Genomic DNA, 15171 nt, shown 5'->3' on the forward strand with positions numbered 1-15171 from the left:
TTTGTAACAAACGACAGCATGGACCCAAGACTCAAAATAACTGAATGGTGTACTTGAAATGGTACAATTCTGATTATGTTTGCTGGAATAGCATAACTAAGGTAATCTCCCCAAAACATCTGAGGAGGCTGAGTAACTTATGTTATTCATATATTTTGATTGATTTTAGGAGAATGCTTTTAGTACTGCCCGTTATCTGATTTATTAGCTCTTTTTTTTTTTTTTTTGTCTAAGATCGATGCAAAAATTTAATCTAAACCTGGAGCGAGGGGAAATTCAGTGAACAATGAGAGAGTAGGGGAAGAATGTATTCCTGCTTTAACCAGATTACCCTGAATGGGCTCGGAGGGAGCTTTTGAGCGACATCAGACAGACTGGCGTTCTAACTCTATCAGTGTACAGCCCCAATGAGTCGACTACTCCGAGAGGGAGGAGGAAAGAGGGATAGTGAGAGTGGAACAAGAGAAGGAGGGGAAGACACTTGAGCTAGGAAGGATGGCTCCAGTCCCATGAGTCTGTGTTTGCCAAGTCTAGACAGGCCAGGGGCGAGAGGGCCGAGAGGAGCAAAGTGGCCAGGGGGTTGCGAGGCGAGGAGGGCCAGGGTGTGCGAGAAGGAGGGCTGATAAACAGTTGTCTCTTCACCGTTTGGTGTTTAACAGGAAGCCGGGAGCGCCCCGGGACCAACCTTGGCATGTTAGCATACATTTTCCAAACATGGCAGGTCTATGACGATGGGCCAAGGACTGTGTGTGTGTGTGTGTGTGTGTGTGTGTGTGTGTGTGTGTGTGTGTGTGTGCCCTTGTGAATCTGATGGCCAGTGCAAGCCAAGTGAAGTCCTGTCTACTGCGGTGGAGGCACTTGACTGTTTATTTGGTACCAGAGATGTCCGTTAGCAACTGTTTCCTTTAGCGCCGCAAAAGAGAGATTCTAAGGCACGCACACAGCTGATATTGTTTGCTGGAGTGTCAATGAGATCGTGCGTTATCACACACAATCAGCTGAAGAGGAACATTGTTTCACACTCTCAACACATCCATCGTTCTCACTGCTGGGGATCCATTGAAAATGTGGAAGGGGCTATTGTAGGATATATATGTACAATGGCCGTGTGTCTGTGTGCTTCTTCCCTGGGCTGATGCTTCGCTGGGATGAGAGGGAGCCTTTTGTTTAAATGGCTCTGGTACAGAGAGGGTTAAACAGACGCTCAAGACTTCCTCCTGAGTGGAAAGGGGGCTGCTGAATAGTTGCAGCTCTTCACCGATACAGAAACTCTTGCACAGAGTGTAGCAGTCTGTCCAACACACACACCACCTCTGAGCAACCTGTGGCATTTGACACTGTGTTTGTATTGGGCCAATGTTGTGACGGAGAGCTCTCCAACCCTGAAATGTGGAGCAAACATTCAGGGAGTTTTATTGATAGCCGTTTGTGCGGCTGATCTTTGTGAATGAAAATTGAGGTGTGTCGCTCCTCGTTTCCGTCTTTGCTTTGCCAAGCCTCCCCTGGTAACGGTAAACAAATATGGCGGAGCGGGAGAGGTGAGTCATGTGGGAGGGAAAAAAAGTTTACTTTACCGTAAAAAGAAAATAACCTGACAGCTAAGCCAATCCCTGCGTCCGTACAGCCCCATTGACACTGAGTCATGTGACATTAGCCCCATGATGCCCCTCCTTACCTCTGCCTGTGTGTCATTCATACTTTAACCAATCTTATCTCTGGCTCCCTGCCCTGCCCATATTCACTAGTTTATATTCCCTTCGTTAAATACGGGCACACTCAATTGGCCCCTGTTTGGCTTGTCACTTATTTGTCATTATGTAAAACAAGATAACGGAATTTGGCCAGGAGATAGGAAATGTTGGACACAACAGAACGGGGATGGTGCTCGACAGTGCTGGGTGACTACAGCTTGGGGACAAAAGCTCCCAACTGGCCTGGCCTGGCCCATTTCCACTCTCTCTGAGGCTGAGTGATACCAGACCTGGGTTCAAATAATTGAACTTCCTTGTGCAATGGAACCAGTAGGATAGCTGCAAAAGGGCAAATGCAAACCCCACCCATCTGGCACGTTTAGAGCCAACTCTAAAAGTTTTTGAACCCAGGTCTGACTGACACACAGTAGGGCTGGGTTTCACGTCGCCGATGCTTGGTACTGCTCAAACACACGACTGACCAAGCTTTTCACACTCACCAGAAAAAAACCTATGAGTGATGTTGCAGCAGGAAGTCGAACATTAAAAACCCACATGAAGAATGAGTAATGGTGTGGTAGCTTTGAGAGACATGTTGGATATGTGGAAGTTCCCCGTGTTGAAGTCTGTGAACTTTACACTAGAGGTTATAACCCAACAAAAGAGGATGTTTTCAATTGTGTGCAGGTGCACATTTTGACTTCCTCATTTCCAATGCTTCCTGTCATCCCATAGCGATTATTGGTTGCAATATAAGCATTGGCAACAGCTCACGGCTCCTTATAACCACCTTTAGGAATGCATGTGAATATATTCACAATGCACTATGCATTACCTACAGGTGGTTCATAGAAGCTGTTAGCAGATCTGCTGGTGAACCTCTGGTCTAGGTAGTTAAGCCAGTTGCAGCAGCAGCATAGTAGCCTACCTGAGGGACCGAAGTTGGGCCAGCGGAGTGTGTGTTTGGGTCTCTGTCTCACAGCGAACATGGCAGACTCATACACACAGGTGGGCGATTGTTGAGTTTATCAGCTCGGCCCCATTTAATTAGTGTAATTAGTCTTGCTGCGGGCAATAAGAGACCGATAGGAGCTGACGGGCTCCGGCCGCACACACCCACTAGCCCCGTTTGCTTTCAGATACGTTTGTATCTGCGCTAATCGGACACATTAATCACACAGGGCTCCCCAAAGCCGCCACTGATGTTTGCTGTTGCATTAGGACCTGTTATCTCAATTGGAGCCATTGGAGGGTGCGGTGAGAAGGGGAGGAGGAGTGTAGGGTAAGACTGCCTGCAGATAGACATTATTGTTCAATTGCCATTGTTGAGTATCGCTAATCCCCTTATACGGTGATTAATAACCTTTTTCCAATTTGTTATTTCATTATCAAAAACAGTTAGCTAATAGTTTTTTTTTGTTTTTTGTTAATGTGCTCCACAGCAATTTGCTACGATAGGTTGATACTCCCTTTATTTCCCTTACGATAGAGAGATTGCGTAGTCATTTAGGGCCAGTTCACTGTATGGACTGGAGAGTCTGTAGCTAGGCCAGCCACTGAAGATCGAGCCACTTTGATGACGCTGCTCTTTTCTTCCCGCACTCTCGCTTTACTGTCTGAGCCCTCTCTATCCCCTCTCCTCTCTCTGCCGCTCGGCATCCCTCGTCCTCCATCAAGGATCCCTCCATCAACCCTTCTTTAGCATACCAAAACCTGCTGCATTTCCACGTGCTTTAACGTGCCGTTAATACTAAATGGAGGCTGGAGGCTCTGTAAAGGAGCCCTCTCTGCAGGCCTGTTTGTTCACCCAGCAGGGGGGTGCTGTGCGCTGGCCGGATGTGGGTACCTCTCGTCCCCTATCCCCCCCCCTCCGCCCCGCCCCGGGTCCGCCCTCCCGTAGTCCCCAGTCTGTGGTCGTACTGGTCGCCATGGCACAACTGTAGCATCCCCCCTTGTGCTGTGGCAGCTGTGTGTGTACGTGCGTGTGTGTGTGTACGTGCGCGTACGTGCGCACCTCTGGAGGTGTTTACCAGGCCTCTGTTTGCGCAGTTGGTTTCCTGCCTGGCTGCCTGAGAGTGACACAATCACCCTTCATGGCTTCAATGTGACAGTGTATGGCCTGCCCTGCACAGCATGGCTGGTTGGTTGGCCTAAAGAGGTGCCTGTGTGTGTCGTAGCAGCCACTAGTTAGCTAGGTGAATGTATCCGATAGCTGTGTGCTAGCAGCCTCTCATTCGGACCTATGGACCCATCTGACTGACTGGAGAATACTGGGAGTGGGGGGGTCACGTCACATTATGGTGTAAAACACACGTGCATACACAGGAAGATGTGTACAAACATACATACAGGGAAACATAATAATCGCACTGTTACATTCAAGTCTTCTAACGTCGTCACCTGAGCGTCTCGACAATGGAGAATAATATCGGACGGCTGGGGTTATTTTGTCATTCGTTTATTACTGGCCCCGGGGGGAAACGTGTGTTGCGTTACGCCACGGTGAGCCCTGTGTGTAGCACTGAAGGAGCAAATTGGATTGGTATTACAGTATGTAAACCCGGTCCTATCCTGATGAGCCGCACAAACAAATTGGATTGGTGGCATGTAAATCTAATGCAGTTTGATGAGCTGTAGGGCTAAATTGAATTCTCAACAATGTAAATCTGCATCGGCTCGATGAGGTTCCCGGCGGGCCCCGGGCTACTTAAATCATCCGATTGTTCCTCCTGTTACCAGATACAATCTCACTTGGCCATTTGCCACAGCCCTAATCTCTTTTTGATGGCTGCATAGGGATGTAGAGGGGGAGGAGGGGGGAGAGAGTGGGGGAGATCCACTGAGCCTGTAAACATTTCTCTGATTGAGCCATCCATGTGTGTTTAATCAAAAGATGATTTCCAGACAGTCAAAGCTGTGTATCTGATTTAGATTCAGTGTTCTCTCCTTTTCTGTGCTCTAGCCCCTAACTAAGAATCCCTTTCACAATGTAATTTAGAATACACAGAATTGTCTTTTTGTATTTCTTCCTCTTTATTAACACAGAAGTCTTGATTATTGTATGATGATGGTGTGTTTTTTTTTGGGGGGGGGTTTTGTTTCCACAGTTATCCGTACAGTGAAGACAGCAGTCAGGGAAAGCAGTACATGAACACTAGATGCCCTGCCTGGTGTGACCGCGTCCTTATGTCTGCCACAGCTAAAGACCTGGTCTTAAAGGTGAGTTTTTAAGAAGCCTAAGAGACATACACACGGCAATCTGCCAAAAACAGTCATTAGCAGACCATCACCCCGTGGTGTATCCCAGATTCATGTAGAATCTTGGATTGCCAATCGGGGATAGCGTCACACCCTTTGGTCTATGGCATCTGCTCTTCCTCCATCCCTCTTTCCTTCACATTCCGTCTCAACTTCTTCACCTCTCCTCCATTCTCTCTCTTTCTTCAACCCGCTCTGTTACTCTCACTTCTTCTCTCTCTCTCTGCTCTGCTCTGCCAGCCTCCCAGATGGAGGGATTTAATGTGTGTGAATATTCATACGGTGAGTTTAAGCCCAGGGTCCACACAGACAGTATATATGTCCCCTATCTTCTAGCTTGCCAGCGAGCCATAATGGCCCTGTAAAGACAGAGATCTTGTGCTCCCTCTGTCTGCTCTTTCTCAGAGTCAACACAGTGGCAGAACCCAAAGCTGTGGCCCACCACCCTGCCTAAATCCAGAAGAGGCATTGTAAACTCTCAACCAATCTGCCACCACTCCCCTCCCTCCCCGTCATCACGGCACCAATTTGGGCTCCAGACTGTTGTCTTTCCCCTGTTGTTTGCTGGATTACTTGAAATATCTACCATGCTAGTCTCTCAAAGTTGTTCATGTCTGACTGTGATGTTTAGAGAACAAGGCAGATCTGGGGTTGGATAATGCAAAACTGTTTCTAAGACCTCTTCAGCACTTGGCATCTTTGCAAAGTGCATCTCTTAACATGTTTATGATCAGCCTAACTTACCATTTTCCATGTAACCACAACTTTAAGAACTGCATCCTTTTTTAGTACGTTTTCCCTGTTGGTGGCGACTGTTGTCATAAAAAAAAAAGGTTGTGTAAATCTGTCATTTCAGTTTACACGGAGGTGTCCCATTTTTTTTTTTTGCTTTAATCAGCCCAATGAATAGATTGAGTTTGTCCACCTATTTGATTACTATGCTTTTTAAGGTGACAAGAGGAGAAATGTATTGTGTCTGAAAGTGCATACTCACCCTTGATTAAGCTGGAGATGGTCCATGACAATAGAGCTGTTGGAAGGCATCTGGTGTGATAAATGAGACTAGATTACACCGGCGAGGCCAGCTGTAAATTTAAGTGAAGGCAGCCACCTTGACATGGCATGGCAGATGTTCAGTAGGCACAAGATTGTCCGAAATGGGGTGAAACTGAGAGAAACAGCCTGAACATGTCCACTGCAAAACGTTTTGCTACGGTGTGCCCTATTGAACATGTCCCTGTACGGGGAGGAACTTGCCGTCCATGGCGACGAGAGAATCTTTAATGAACACAACACCAGAGCATCCCTTCCTCCACAGGAGCACCTCTCTTCTGTACTACTGTAGTTGTGCCTGCCGTTTTACTGATGGTCTGGGGGTGTGCAGGAGTCTCTAGGATAAAAGCCTGGTCCACTTCACAGTGGGAGTCTGCACACAACCACACTCACATCTCTGAGCTCCAGAACACAGAAGGGAGGAGAGGAAGGAAGTTGGCTTTCTAAAATATAACAAATCCATACTAGCCTTTCTTCTCATCTGCTGTGGCTTTACAAGAAGGTTTGGCTAATCCCCCTTTCCAAAGCACTTGCCCTCATCATTAGTTTTAAAAAAAGAGACAAAAAGGCTATAAATTGTCCATAAATAGTAGTTCTACAATTATTTATTTTCTCAATTACAGGTTAATTGCTTGTAATGTAGGGGGAGTCGAACATTAAAATGTTCACAGATTGGCTGATGATGCACTGAGCATACGCACGTGTGCACACACAAACACACACACACTCAGTCACTCCAAGACAGCGTTACAGATTGTAGAGACATGGGCCTGAAAAACAGGCGTCCACGTGGCATCGTCTATCATGGCATGGTCGGTTAACTCGCCGCCATGTTATTTTCTGCTTGCCGAGCCCTAACACACCAAAGGTTGCCCGCTGCCTGCGCGGCACAGCGCCGGAGGGTGGATGTGCGGTAATGAATGCTCAGCGGAGCGAGCGCTCTGTTTCTGCCGGAGGGCCCCCGGTAATTTGTTAATCTGTCTAAAGATTATGCAGCTCGAAAATCCACAATTTGATGCTGTCTTTGTAAATGATCAAGTCTCTATGTGATGAATGTATCTCGGGCTCCAGGAGTCAGCGACTTGTGCGTTTGGCAGGCGGTTGGGGAAAGTGCCGGTGCGTGGCCCTATAGAAAGGTAGAGTGAGGTACCCGGTGCACGCCAGCGCACCAGTGACCTTAGACTAGCAGGATAGGTTTGAAGTTAATTTGGATGTAAGTTTCTGGTCCATTCTGAAGCTACTCGTTGTTTCTTCTCTAGTGGAAGCGCTGCGCTCACCTAGTCACAACTGACGGCTCTCAGGCTCTTTAAAAAGTCTTTAGTTCTACCAGAGAAATGATTTATTATAGTCTAGGCCTGAGGTTTATGTCTGTGTTTTGACACTTCCTTTGTGTGAAATATGGAAACATGATTCATTCATATGCTGTGTGAGCTCATTTGTTTGGGAGGTAAATATGGTCTTGGTAACTGGTTTCCTTAGTTCCTGTCCATTCACTGTATTCAATCTTCAAGTAAAATGTGCAATATTGACTTTCTGAAGTTGTATTAACTCTGTTAAAACTCTGCTGTTAGTTATAAATCAGTCATATGTAATCAACTGTAGGCTCCTTCAGGATCAGGTTTAATGACACCGCTTGAAATGTCTAAGATAAGAATTTTCTTGTAATAACATTGTTAAAATGAAATCCGAATAATGCTTATTTGACCTCGAAATGGCAACAAATACAATTATTTGGCAAACTGGGAGGAACATTTTTCTCTTTCGATTATGTTTTAGGTATTTGTTTACATTTTATACTACTGTTAATATAATTATTTTCATGTCTTTTTTTTTCTCAGCCTGAAAATGAGGAGAAGAACTTGGTCTATGACAATATAGGGCCCAACGTCTGCATGGGGGACCATAAGGTAACATCACAGGCCTATCCCACTTCTGGGTTGTGTTGGGTTGTTTTGCCTGTTTGCGGGTATGGGTGGTTGTCTGTGTATGGATCTGTATGTGTGAAATTGAGTACATTATTTCATCATGTTCTATTGTTTCAATTAAAAACAAAGTTTGCACTTTGTTGGAATTTGGGATTTCCAGACATTTTCAATGAATGGAATTCAGTATAGTCCTTGATTTTTAAAGAATATGACTAGTACCAACTACCTTACCTTATCATAACCAAAAACGAGTACTCCACTGGCCTATTACTGCAATTGCCTATGCAGGTGCCTATAATGAAACCAAAAGTTGGCTGTGAACAGTCATATTGTGATCAGAGGCTATTTTGTCATGCTGACTTTATGGATAGTATTTAACACAGTCCCTCGAGTCTGTAGTGTCAGACAGTGGCTGTTAGGCTGACAGAGAGAGAGGCGCCTTAAAACTGAACTCCTCAGTCTTTCATCATTACTTACTGTGGACTGGACAGTAGTGTATGTGTGTGTGAGGGGACCTGGGTACAGAGAGATACTCCACCAGACCTAGGCCAAGAACCACATGCACCCGCTAAAATCACATTCTGCTATGTTTACATTTTTTCCAATGTAGTTAGCACGCAGGTGAAAATATGTGCCCCCCCCCCCTGGTATGAGTTTAGGGTGTGTGTGTTTGAGAGCTTTAAACTTGTATTGGCCCCATTTGCCTTTGACCCTTCACACTCAGGGCAGGACTGCTGCTAACTGGCTCATTTGTCTCTGTGTCCCCTGTCTGGCAGCCTGTCTACCTGTCCTTTCGTTTAACAGCCGGGGCAGGTAAAGCTAATGCAAATAAGCACAAGTGTTGTAACGTGCAGTGATGTCTTGGTAAATATTTTTATTTATTATTAATAAATTATAGATTTTTACCGTCATTATTATTAATTAGGCTTTGGTTTCCTACATTTTTTGCATTGCATTTTTTTAGTTGTTTGTATAATACATGCCTGACGCTGAGGCATAATTCTCATTGCGTCTGTTTTTTTCTTCTTTATTTTGTCAGGGAAGTGGTGCCAAAGGGTGGAAAAGATATCTGCGTGAAGCGCCTCTGTGAGAAGAACACGAGAGTTGGACACAGGATACACACAAACGCCACACACACACACACACACACACACATACACTGAAGACCCTATACAGACTTTTCAGCAGTGCTGACCAGTTGCAGTCGTTCTAACACCTCATTCATACAAGCTGTTGTTTTTCCACACAACACGTCAGTATCTGGACTACCCACCCGAGACATGTTTGCGATAAGACACATCTTACTGACCTCACAATTGCGACGCACCCTATTCCCCCAGAGAAAGGAAGGACAACTATTTTCCAAGTCACAGCCTTGTTGCCAAAACTCTAATAGAAATTAGTCATAACTACATTATTTTAGATACCATATTTGCAATTTTAGGTACGCCTCTAACATAGAAGCTACTTCCATACAGTATGTAAGATGTTTTTAAAAAGTGCAATGCAAAAAAAATTGTATATCTATATTGTTAGGCTTATTTGTACATTGGACAGTATAACATAGAGTTGTTGATGGTTTTAGTGCTGTTCTCTCTCTTCTGACCAAACTGTGTGGTCCCACTGTTTTAGAATAGATAAATATTTTCACTTAATTTCATTTTTATTTTATTTTCTTGTTGTTTTTTTTATTTGTCATTACTGACTTGTGTGCATAACACTGCCATGCCTCACATCAGCTGAATCTCATTTTATATACTGTACTTTTTAAAGAGATAATTTATCATTCTTACCACAATTGTTATGCTGAAGTATATGGAGACAATATGGCTGCTGGGTGTTTCATCAGCCATGACCTTTGAATCTAACATTACAATGGAGAGAAGAAGAAAAGAAAAAAAACTTTTCAGCCAACATGATTTATATAGCCTATCCAAGGATCTTTTAAGCAGTGCCATAGACCATGTAAGTATATAAGATATTGTTTCATATATATAGCAGTCCCACATTATTTCATTATTATTATTCTAACTTATTTCTATGTAATAATATTATGGTTCTGAATGTGATGTTTTTAGATAGGCTTGGGTATCTATTTTTGTTACTGCATTATGGTGCCAAGTATTGTACAAAGAAATGAATTGTGTAAGAGTTAACATAAAATAGTTAAGTACCAACTGATAGATAAAGGTATTGATTATACATTGTAAAAAAAAAAATACAACAACAAAAAAAACGCTAAAGTCGGTAAAGACCAGGAAGAATTGCTTTTGTATGTAGCCTTCAACAGCCTTCACAGCAATGTTGCAAATTAAGGTCCTCTCATCGCTCGTTCGAGCGTTAAAAAGCGATTAGGGGAGGCTGTTGATGAAACGCGAAGGCTTCCTTTTATTGATTTAATTTACTACACTACAGAGTTCAGACTGTGTGAAGCCGTTAGATTGATCCAGGATTTTTTTTTTTTTCTTCATCTAAATCACCGCAAGTGGAAATGATTTTGTGACTGACGCTGAATTTTTGTCGTCTTAGCAGTGTGATTTGATTCGTAGGCAAAAACTGCTTGTTTTTCCCGCTGGTCACGTGATGAGAAGCTGCAGCTCACTTCTTTCAGCAGATAGAGATTCTATACCCCATTGACGTCATGGCCTCTAGTGTTGGTTATGCGGTTCTCAAGCAATAAAACCATTAGAACTCAATGGGTGTTTTGTCATCATTCCACCGCATCTATCACTTCAGCATTGCCTACCGCACAACAAGATTTATTAGGTCTTGTTATTTGTAAAAACTTGCTCAACATGCATGCGTGGCCACAATCGTACAGAGGCTAGGTGCACGTAGAGATGACCGTTTTCAAAGATGTTCGTGGTATCACATCAAGTTAAACCATGCAGCTTTAACGCCTCGATCACACATAAAGAGTTTCCGCGCAAAATGAACGCAGCATCATCTGGACATGTGTGCAACAAAATTTAAACGTTCACCTTCTGCTACCATTTCTGTCAAGCCGTTCGATACATCCAATTTGTGCTCCACAGAACGAACTGCATCTGTAATACAATGGTGCAAGGCAAACGCGGCGTTCCATTGGAAATGGGTGTATTTCTTCTTCTTTTTTAACCAAAATGCCAGGACGTTATCGGTGTGATCGAGGTGTAAGTCTCCACTTTGGTAATTCTAGTCCTATGGATATTGCAGCTAGACTGGCCTTCTAGGCCTATTATGCTGCGTTTACACAGGCAGCCCAATTCTGATCATTTTTCGGTCTCTTGACCAATCACATCAGATCTTTTTCAGAGCTGATCTGATTGGCCAAAAAGACCAATTAGTGGAGGAAAGAAGGTCAGAATTGGGCTGCCTGTGTGGACGCCGAAAACATTTTCCCGTGTTAGACATATAGAAAACAGTTATGGATTAATGAAAAATTGAAATTTCTATATTTCAAGTAAGTTAGAACCAGTGCATTTATATAATAACCAATAAATGTAATAGGGCAATAGTGAAACGTGGTATCAGATATCTGAAATGCATACAAAATACAGTACAATATGCAGTTTAATTAATTAGCCTGTAGGGGCATAGCACTATGGACATTTTATATATTTTTTTCTGAAAATGTGTTGATTTGTGCTTTAAATATAGCCTACATTGTAGAGTAGTCATTCTCTCTCCTATTTAAGCATGAATGAGCCCGAATCAATCAATATGACCAAAAGTCCAAACTACACTTTCAGAGCGTTAGCTCCAAAGAAAATCACTATTTCAAAATAAACTGTTCTGAGATGTGTGAAGTCTATATACTTTAAAAGGCATAACGTAGTCTACACACTTTAAACTCTAATAATTGCAAACAAAGTAGACTATAATTTGGGGTTGTAACGCAAACATATGGAGGCTATAACCTATAAACAACCCTCCATTCCAATGACCATATCTGGGTTTGTGAATGTAGACAATTTCGTTTTTGAAATGTTGAGAAAATTGGAAATAAAATACGGATTTTATATGTAGCCTATATATTCATGGGACTCCCTGTATAGGCATTGCATTGTTTAGGCCTAATCAACACCATCATTCACAACACCGTTGTAAAAAAGAAAAGTATAATATTGAGATTAACATTACAAGTAGTCTAATGTCAAGTGTAATTTATAGTTTGTCCTTGTTGGCCAATTTCACAAGATCTAGGCCTATTAGTTTAGTATAGGCCTATACTTTCACCAACGCATCTAACATTGAGCTATTCCATCTTGCGTAAGCAAGGTTTGCAAAAGTGATCCAAAACATCTCAGACTGTCTTGGATAGAAGCAAACAGGTTTCCGTTAATTATAATTTATTAGACCAGTCTTTCTCAGTATTTGAGTGGGTCCCGATCAATGTCAAAATACGTGGTTATTCAATGAAGAGTAATTTCAGTGAAGATAAACTGTTCAAAAACAAAAGCTTGTTAAATAATTTATTCATAATACGTTTTTTTTCTTCCATCTTCGCAGAAGTAATAATACTCTCTTATTCCAACATAAACGATGGTCCAGTTCTCTATCTTTGTTTGATGAGGTAAAACATAAATTCCTTCAAATTATAGAACGGAGTTGAAATCGTTAAAACAAGCTTTTTACATTATAATTTACAACATTTGCATTCATACATTATGTACCTGTATTGAATTTAGAATGGAAAAAGGTGGAGAGATGGGTAACATTATTCGGCAATAATATAACAAAATGAAGCTATAATATTGCGAGGGTATATGCTTATCGGGATTTGCGGGAAAGGCTGCCATGTCTTGTTTACATTGGTTTAATAACATAACTTACTCAGTAAAAAATATATACATCTCACTTACATTTTCGTTTGTACAACATAAATCATTCACACCACCCATCAGCGCCCTTTCTTTCCATTTGAACAATTTATACCCTGGTTAAATTAGCTTTAGAAGCACCATGGAGTGTTTCAGTCTCTTCACGACAAGTCGTCACTGTCATCACAAGGTGTCCGAGCTATTGCTGCATGGACTGATCAGGGAAAGGTTTGTAGCCTTGTGCTTTTTCAGAAGTCTTGTGATTTTTTCGTCGTCTGAATTAGGGTCCAGAGGTTTGTTGTACTCGTCATCATCCTCATTGTCCGAGCTTTCCTTCATCTTCTCAGTTTCAGAATCATGTTTCTTTTTGGCTGTTGCCATTTCCGCTGCGTGTCTCTTTCGCCATTTGGTTCTCCTGTTTTGAAACCATACCTATTGGGAGAAGCAATAACATACAATTAAACACTTAATAAATACAATTATAAGGCATATTTAGTGGGTAGTAATTATTCTTCCAACATAAAAGTTATTACTATCTGAGTTGGAGCCAAAAAAAACATGTTACTAATAGCTCCAATTGCATAATAATGAAAACATAATAACAGCATAGGCAAATACCACCAATGTTAACAATATTGGAAATAATAATAAGCCTGCTAATAATAATTATTATTATAATAATAACTGAGAAAAACACACATTACACACAGAACTGCCACATACCAATTTTAATTTTAAAACGATTAACATTTAGGCTTATAAATGAATTAATGTATAATGTATTTTAAAAAGACTCAAGTAATGATACACACCTTGACTTGACTTTCAGTCATTCCTAAAGAGTACGCCAGTCGAGCTCTCTCTGGGCCAGCAAGGTATTTCGTCTGTTCAAAGGTTTTCTCCAATGCAAAAATTTGCTGTCCAGAAAAAGTTGGTCTGGAGTGTTTTTTCTTTCCATCCTTGTCGAGCATCATGTTTGCTTGAGCTACAAAAAAGATTGAAGAGTCTAGTCAAAAATATGTAAACACAACAGTGATTAGTATTTCATCATCAGTAGTAAACAGTTGTCACGAGTTTACTCCTGGAGACATCGTGTTGACTATCATAGCTAGGCTTAGAATATGAATTAAAACGGAAACCAATATAAATGGATAGCCCATCGAATTCGTTATGTATAGGTAGTTATTATAAGTTATTTACAAGGAGAACCAAAACATAGGTTACCGAACAAGTAAACAAGTATCCTAGGCTATTCAAGAGATGTCTACATTCAAAAGGTAATATATATTGTATAGCTGCATTTAAACATTTTTGCACTATACACAGCCAGATAACAAGCGTACCAGGACAGGGCACTCGTGGATCCCTCCAAGGGGAGCTCTGCATCACTCCAGGCCAGAATATGGGTGCTCTTCCTGGGAGATCCGTCAGGGGCTTCGGGTACCGAGAAACGGCTGCTGGGTTAAAGTACATTCCTGCGGTGGCCAAGCCGTTTATCCTTGGAAAGCCCGAGAGCAGCTGTCCAGCTGAGTTGATAGGTCTACCCAAGATATCGCTAATTCCATGTGGTGTCCCCAGGGCAAGCTGTGTGCTCAAATTATTGAGAGAAGGCGCCTTGAAGCCCGCATGATTCTGCAAAGTGTAGGGAAATAAAGACGTCTTCATCTCGGTCATGTTGTGCAATGCTGCCAGCGGTGTACTGCCTAGGACGAAAGCACTCTGCCTGTTAGCATCCATCTGCCCAACAGCTAACATTTGGGAGCATGAACCACCAAATTTGCTCGAGTAAATATAATAATAAACCGGAGAAAGTAATAAATATAAAGGCGCTGAACTGGTCGATAAGCAAAGGCCACACACTACAGGAGCTTCTGAAGTATATCCTGGATACAGCAGCCACTGAAGGTTGAAACTTCAGAAAACAAAAACACTTCTTTAGGAAAGAAATTATCTTGCGTTGTCGGACAAGAGTTCGATTTTTTTTGTAAATGTCTCTCCGGTTCAGACTGTCAATAGTGAGTTTGCCGCATGCGTCCACATCGAGAATCCTCTAGCAAGTCGAAGGATCTGATGATGTTTTTTAGTGGTTTTGATGGTGACCATAAGGGTCGGCTTTCTTCGTAAATTGACTCGAACTATGGCGTGAGTGAAGCGGGATGCACTGATAACCGTGCAGCAACCTGCATGCACATATTTCCCATTGGATAATGTTGAGGGAGAGAGCGCTCTGATTGGAGGGAACACACTCGGGCACTTTGCATGTGCGTCCCTTGGACAAAGCCACACTCTATCAAGATCGTCTTGTACTGCTATTAATGATGCATCATACGGTAGAAATCATTGTTTCAAGATTTGACAAATACGATTTATTTACAATATAACCCATTACCGATGACAATGTAAGTACATTAAACTCAATACAACTATGCTGAATGGTGATTT

General features: G+C 42.4%; 2 protein-coding genes across 5 annotated transcripts in view; one reads left to right on the plus strand and one right to left on the minus strand.

The window, feature by feature from the left end:
- The window catches only part of inpp5a (inositol polyphosphate-5-phosphatase A), a 185552-nt gene extending 174929 nt beyond the window's left edge, over positions 1-10623 (plus strand). For 2 of the 3 annotated variants that reach the window (XM_031835845.1, XM_031835843.1), the window contains exons 13-16: positions 4799-4910; positions 7841-7909; positions 8704-8791; positions 8967-10623. In XM_031835845.1, the coding sequence (XP_031691705.1) occupies positions 4799-4910; positions 7841-7909; positions 8704-8784 (262 nt within the window). In that variant the 3' untranslated portion in view covers positions 8785-8791; positions 8967-10623. The remainder of the gene's footprint in view (positions 1-4798; positions 4911-7840; positions 7910-8703; positions 8792-8966) is intronic. The other variant, XM_031835844.1, reaches the window with a different exon arrangement.
- Positions 10624-12367: 1744 nt separating this feature from the next.
- On the minus strand, positions 12368-14935 carry nkx6.2 (NK6 homeobox 2). 2 transcript variants are annotated; one of them, XM_020494122.2, is made up of 3 exons: positions 14073-14935; positions 13542-13714; positions 12368-13161 (listed from the first exon to the last, which is right to left on the minus strand). In XM_020494122.2, exons 1-3 carry the CDS (start codon positions 14482-14484, stop codon positions 12913-12915), a joined length of 834 nt encoding a protein of 277 aa, XP_020349711.1. In that variant the 5' UTR covers positions 14485-14935; the 3' UTR covers positions 12368-12912. The 2 variants fall into 2 exon arrangements, with proteins under 2 accessions (XP_020349711.1, XP_031691706.1); XM_031835846.1 differs by having other exon boundaries at positions 13542-13735; positions 14073-14886.
- Between the last annotated feature and the right edge of the window lie 236 nt (positions 14936-15171).

Source organism: Oncorhynchus kisutch, linkage group LG11 (genome assembly GCF_002021735.2).
Source record: "Oncorhynchus kisutch isolate 150728-3 linkage group LG11, Okis_V2, whole genome shotgun sequence".
Lineage (NCBI taxonomy): Eukaryota > Metazoa > Chordata > Actinopteri > Salmoniformes > Salmonidae > Oncorhynchus > Oncorhynchus kisutch.

Excerpts from the sequence above, each read along its gene's own strand:
- nkx6.2 (XM_031835846.1), bottom strand. The coding sequence starts at position 14,484 with ATGTTAGCTGTTGGGCAGATGGATGCTAACAGGCAGAGTGCTTTCGTC. Across the intron at positions 13,736-14,072 it reads TCCACGAGTGCCCTGTCCTG|ACTCTTCAATCTTTTTTGTA; the intron begins GTACGCTTGTTA and ends ATTTTTGACTAG. Across the intron at positions 13,162-13,541 it reads TGACTGAAAGTCAAGTCAAG|GTATGGTTTCAAAACAGGAG; the intron begins GTGTGTATCATT and ends TTCTCCCAATAG.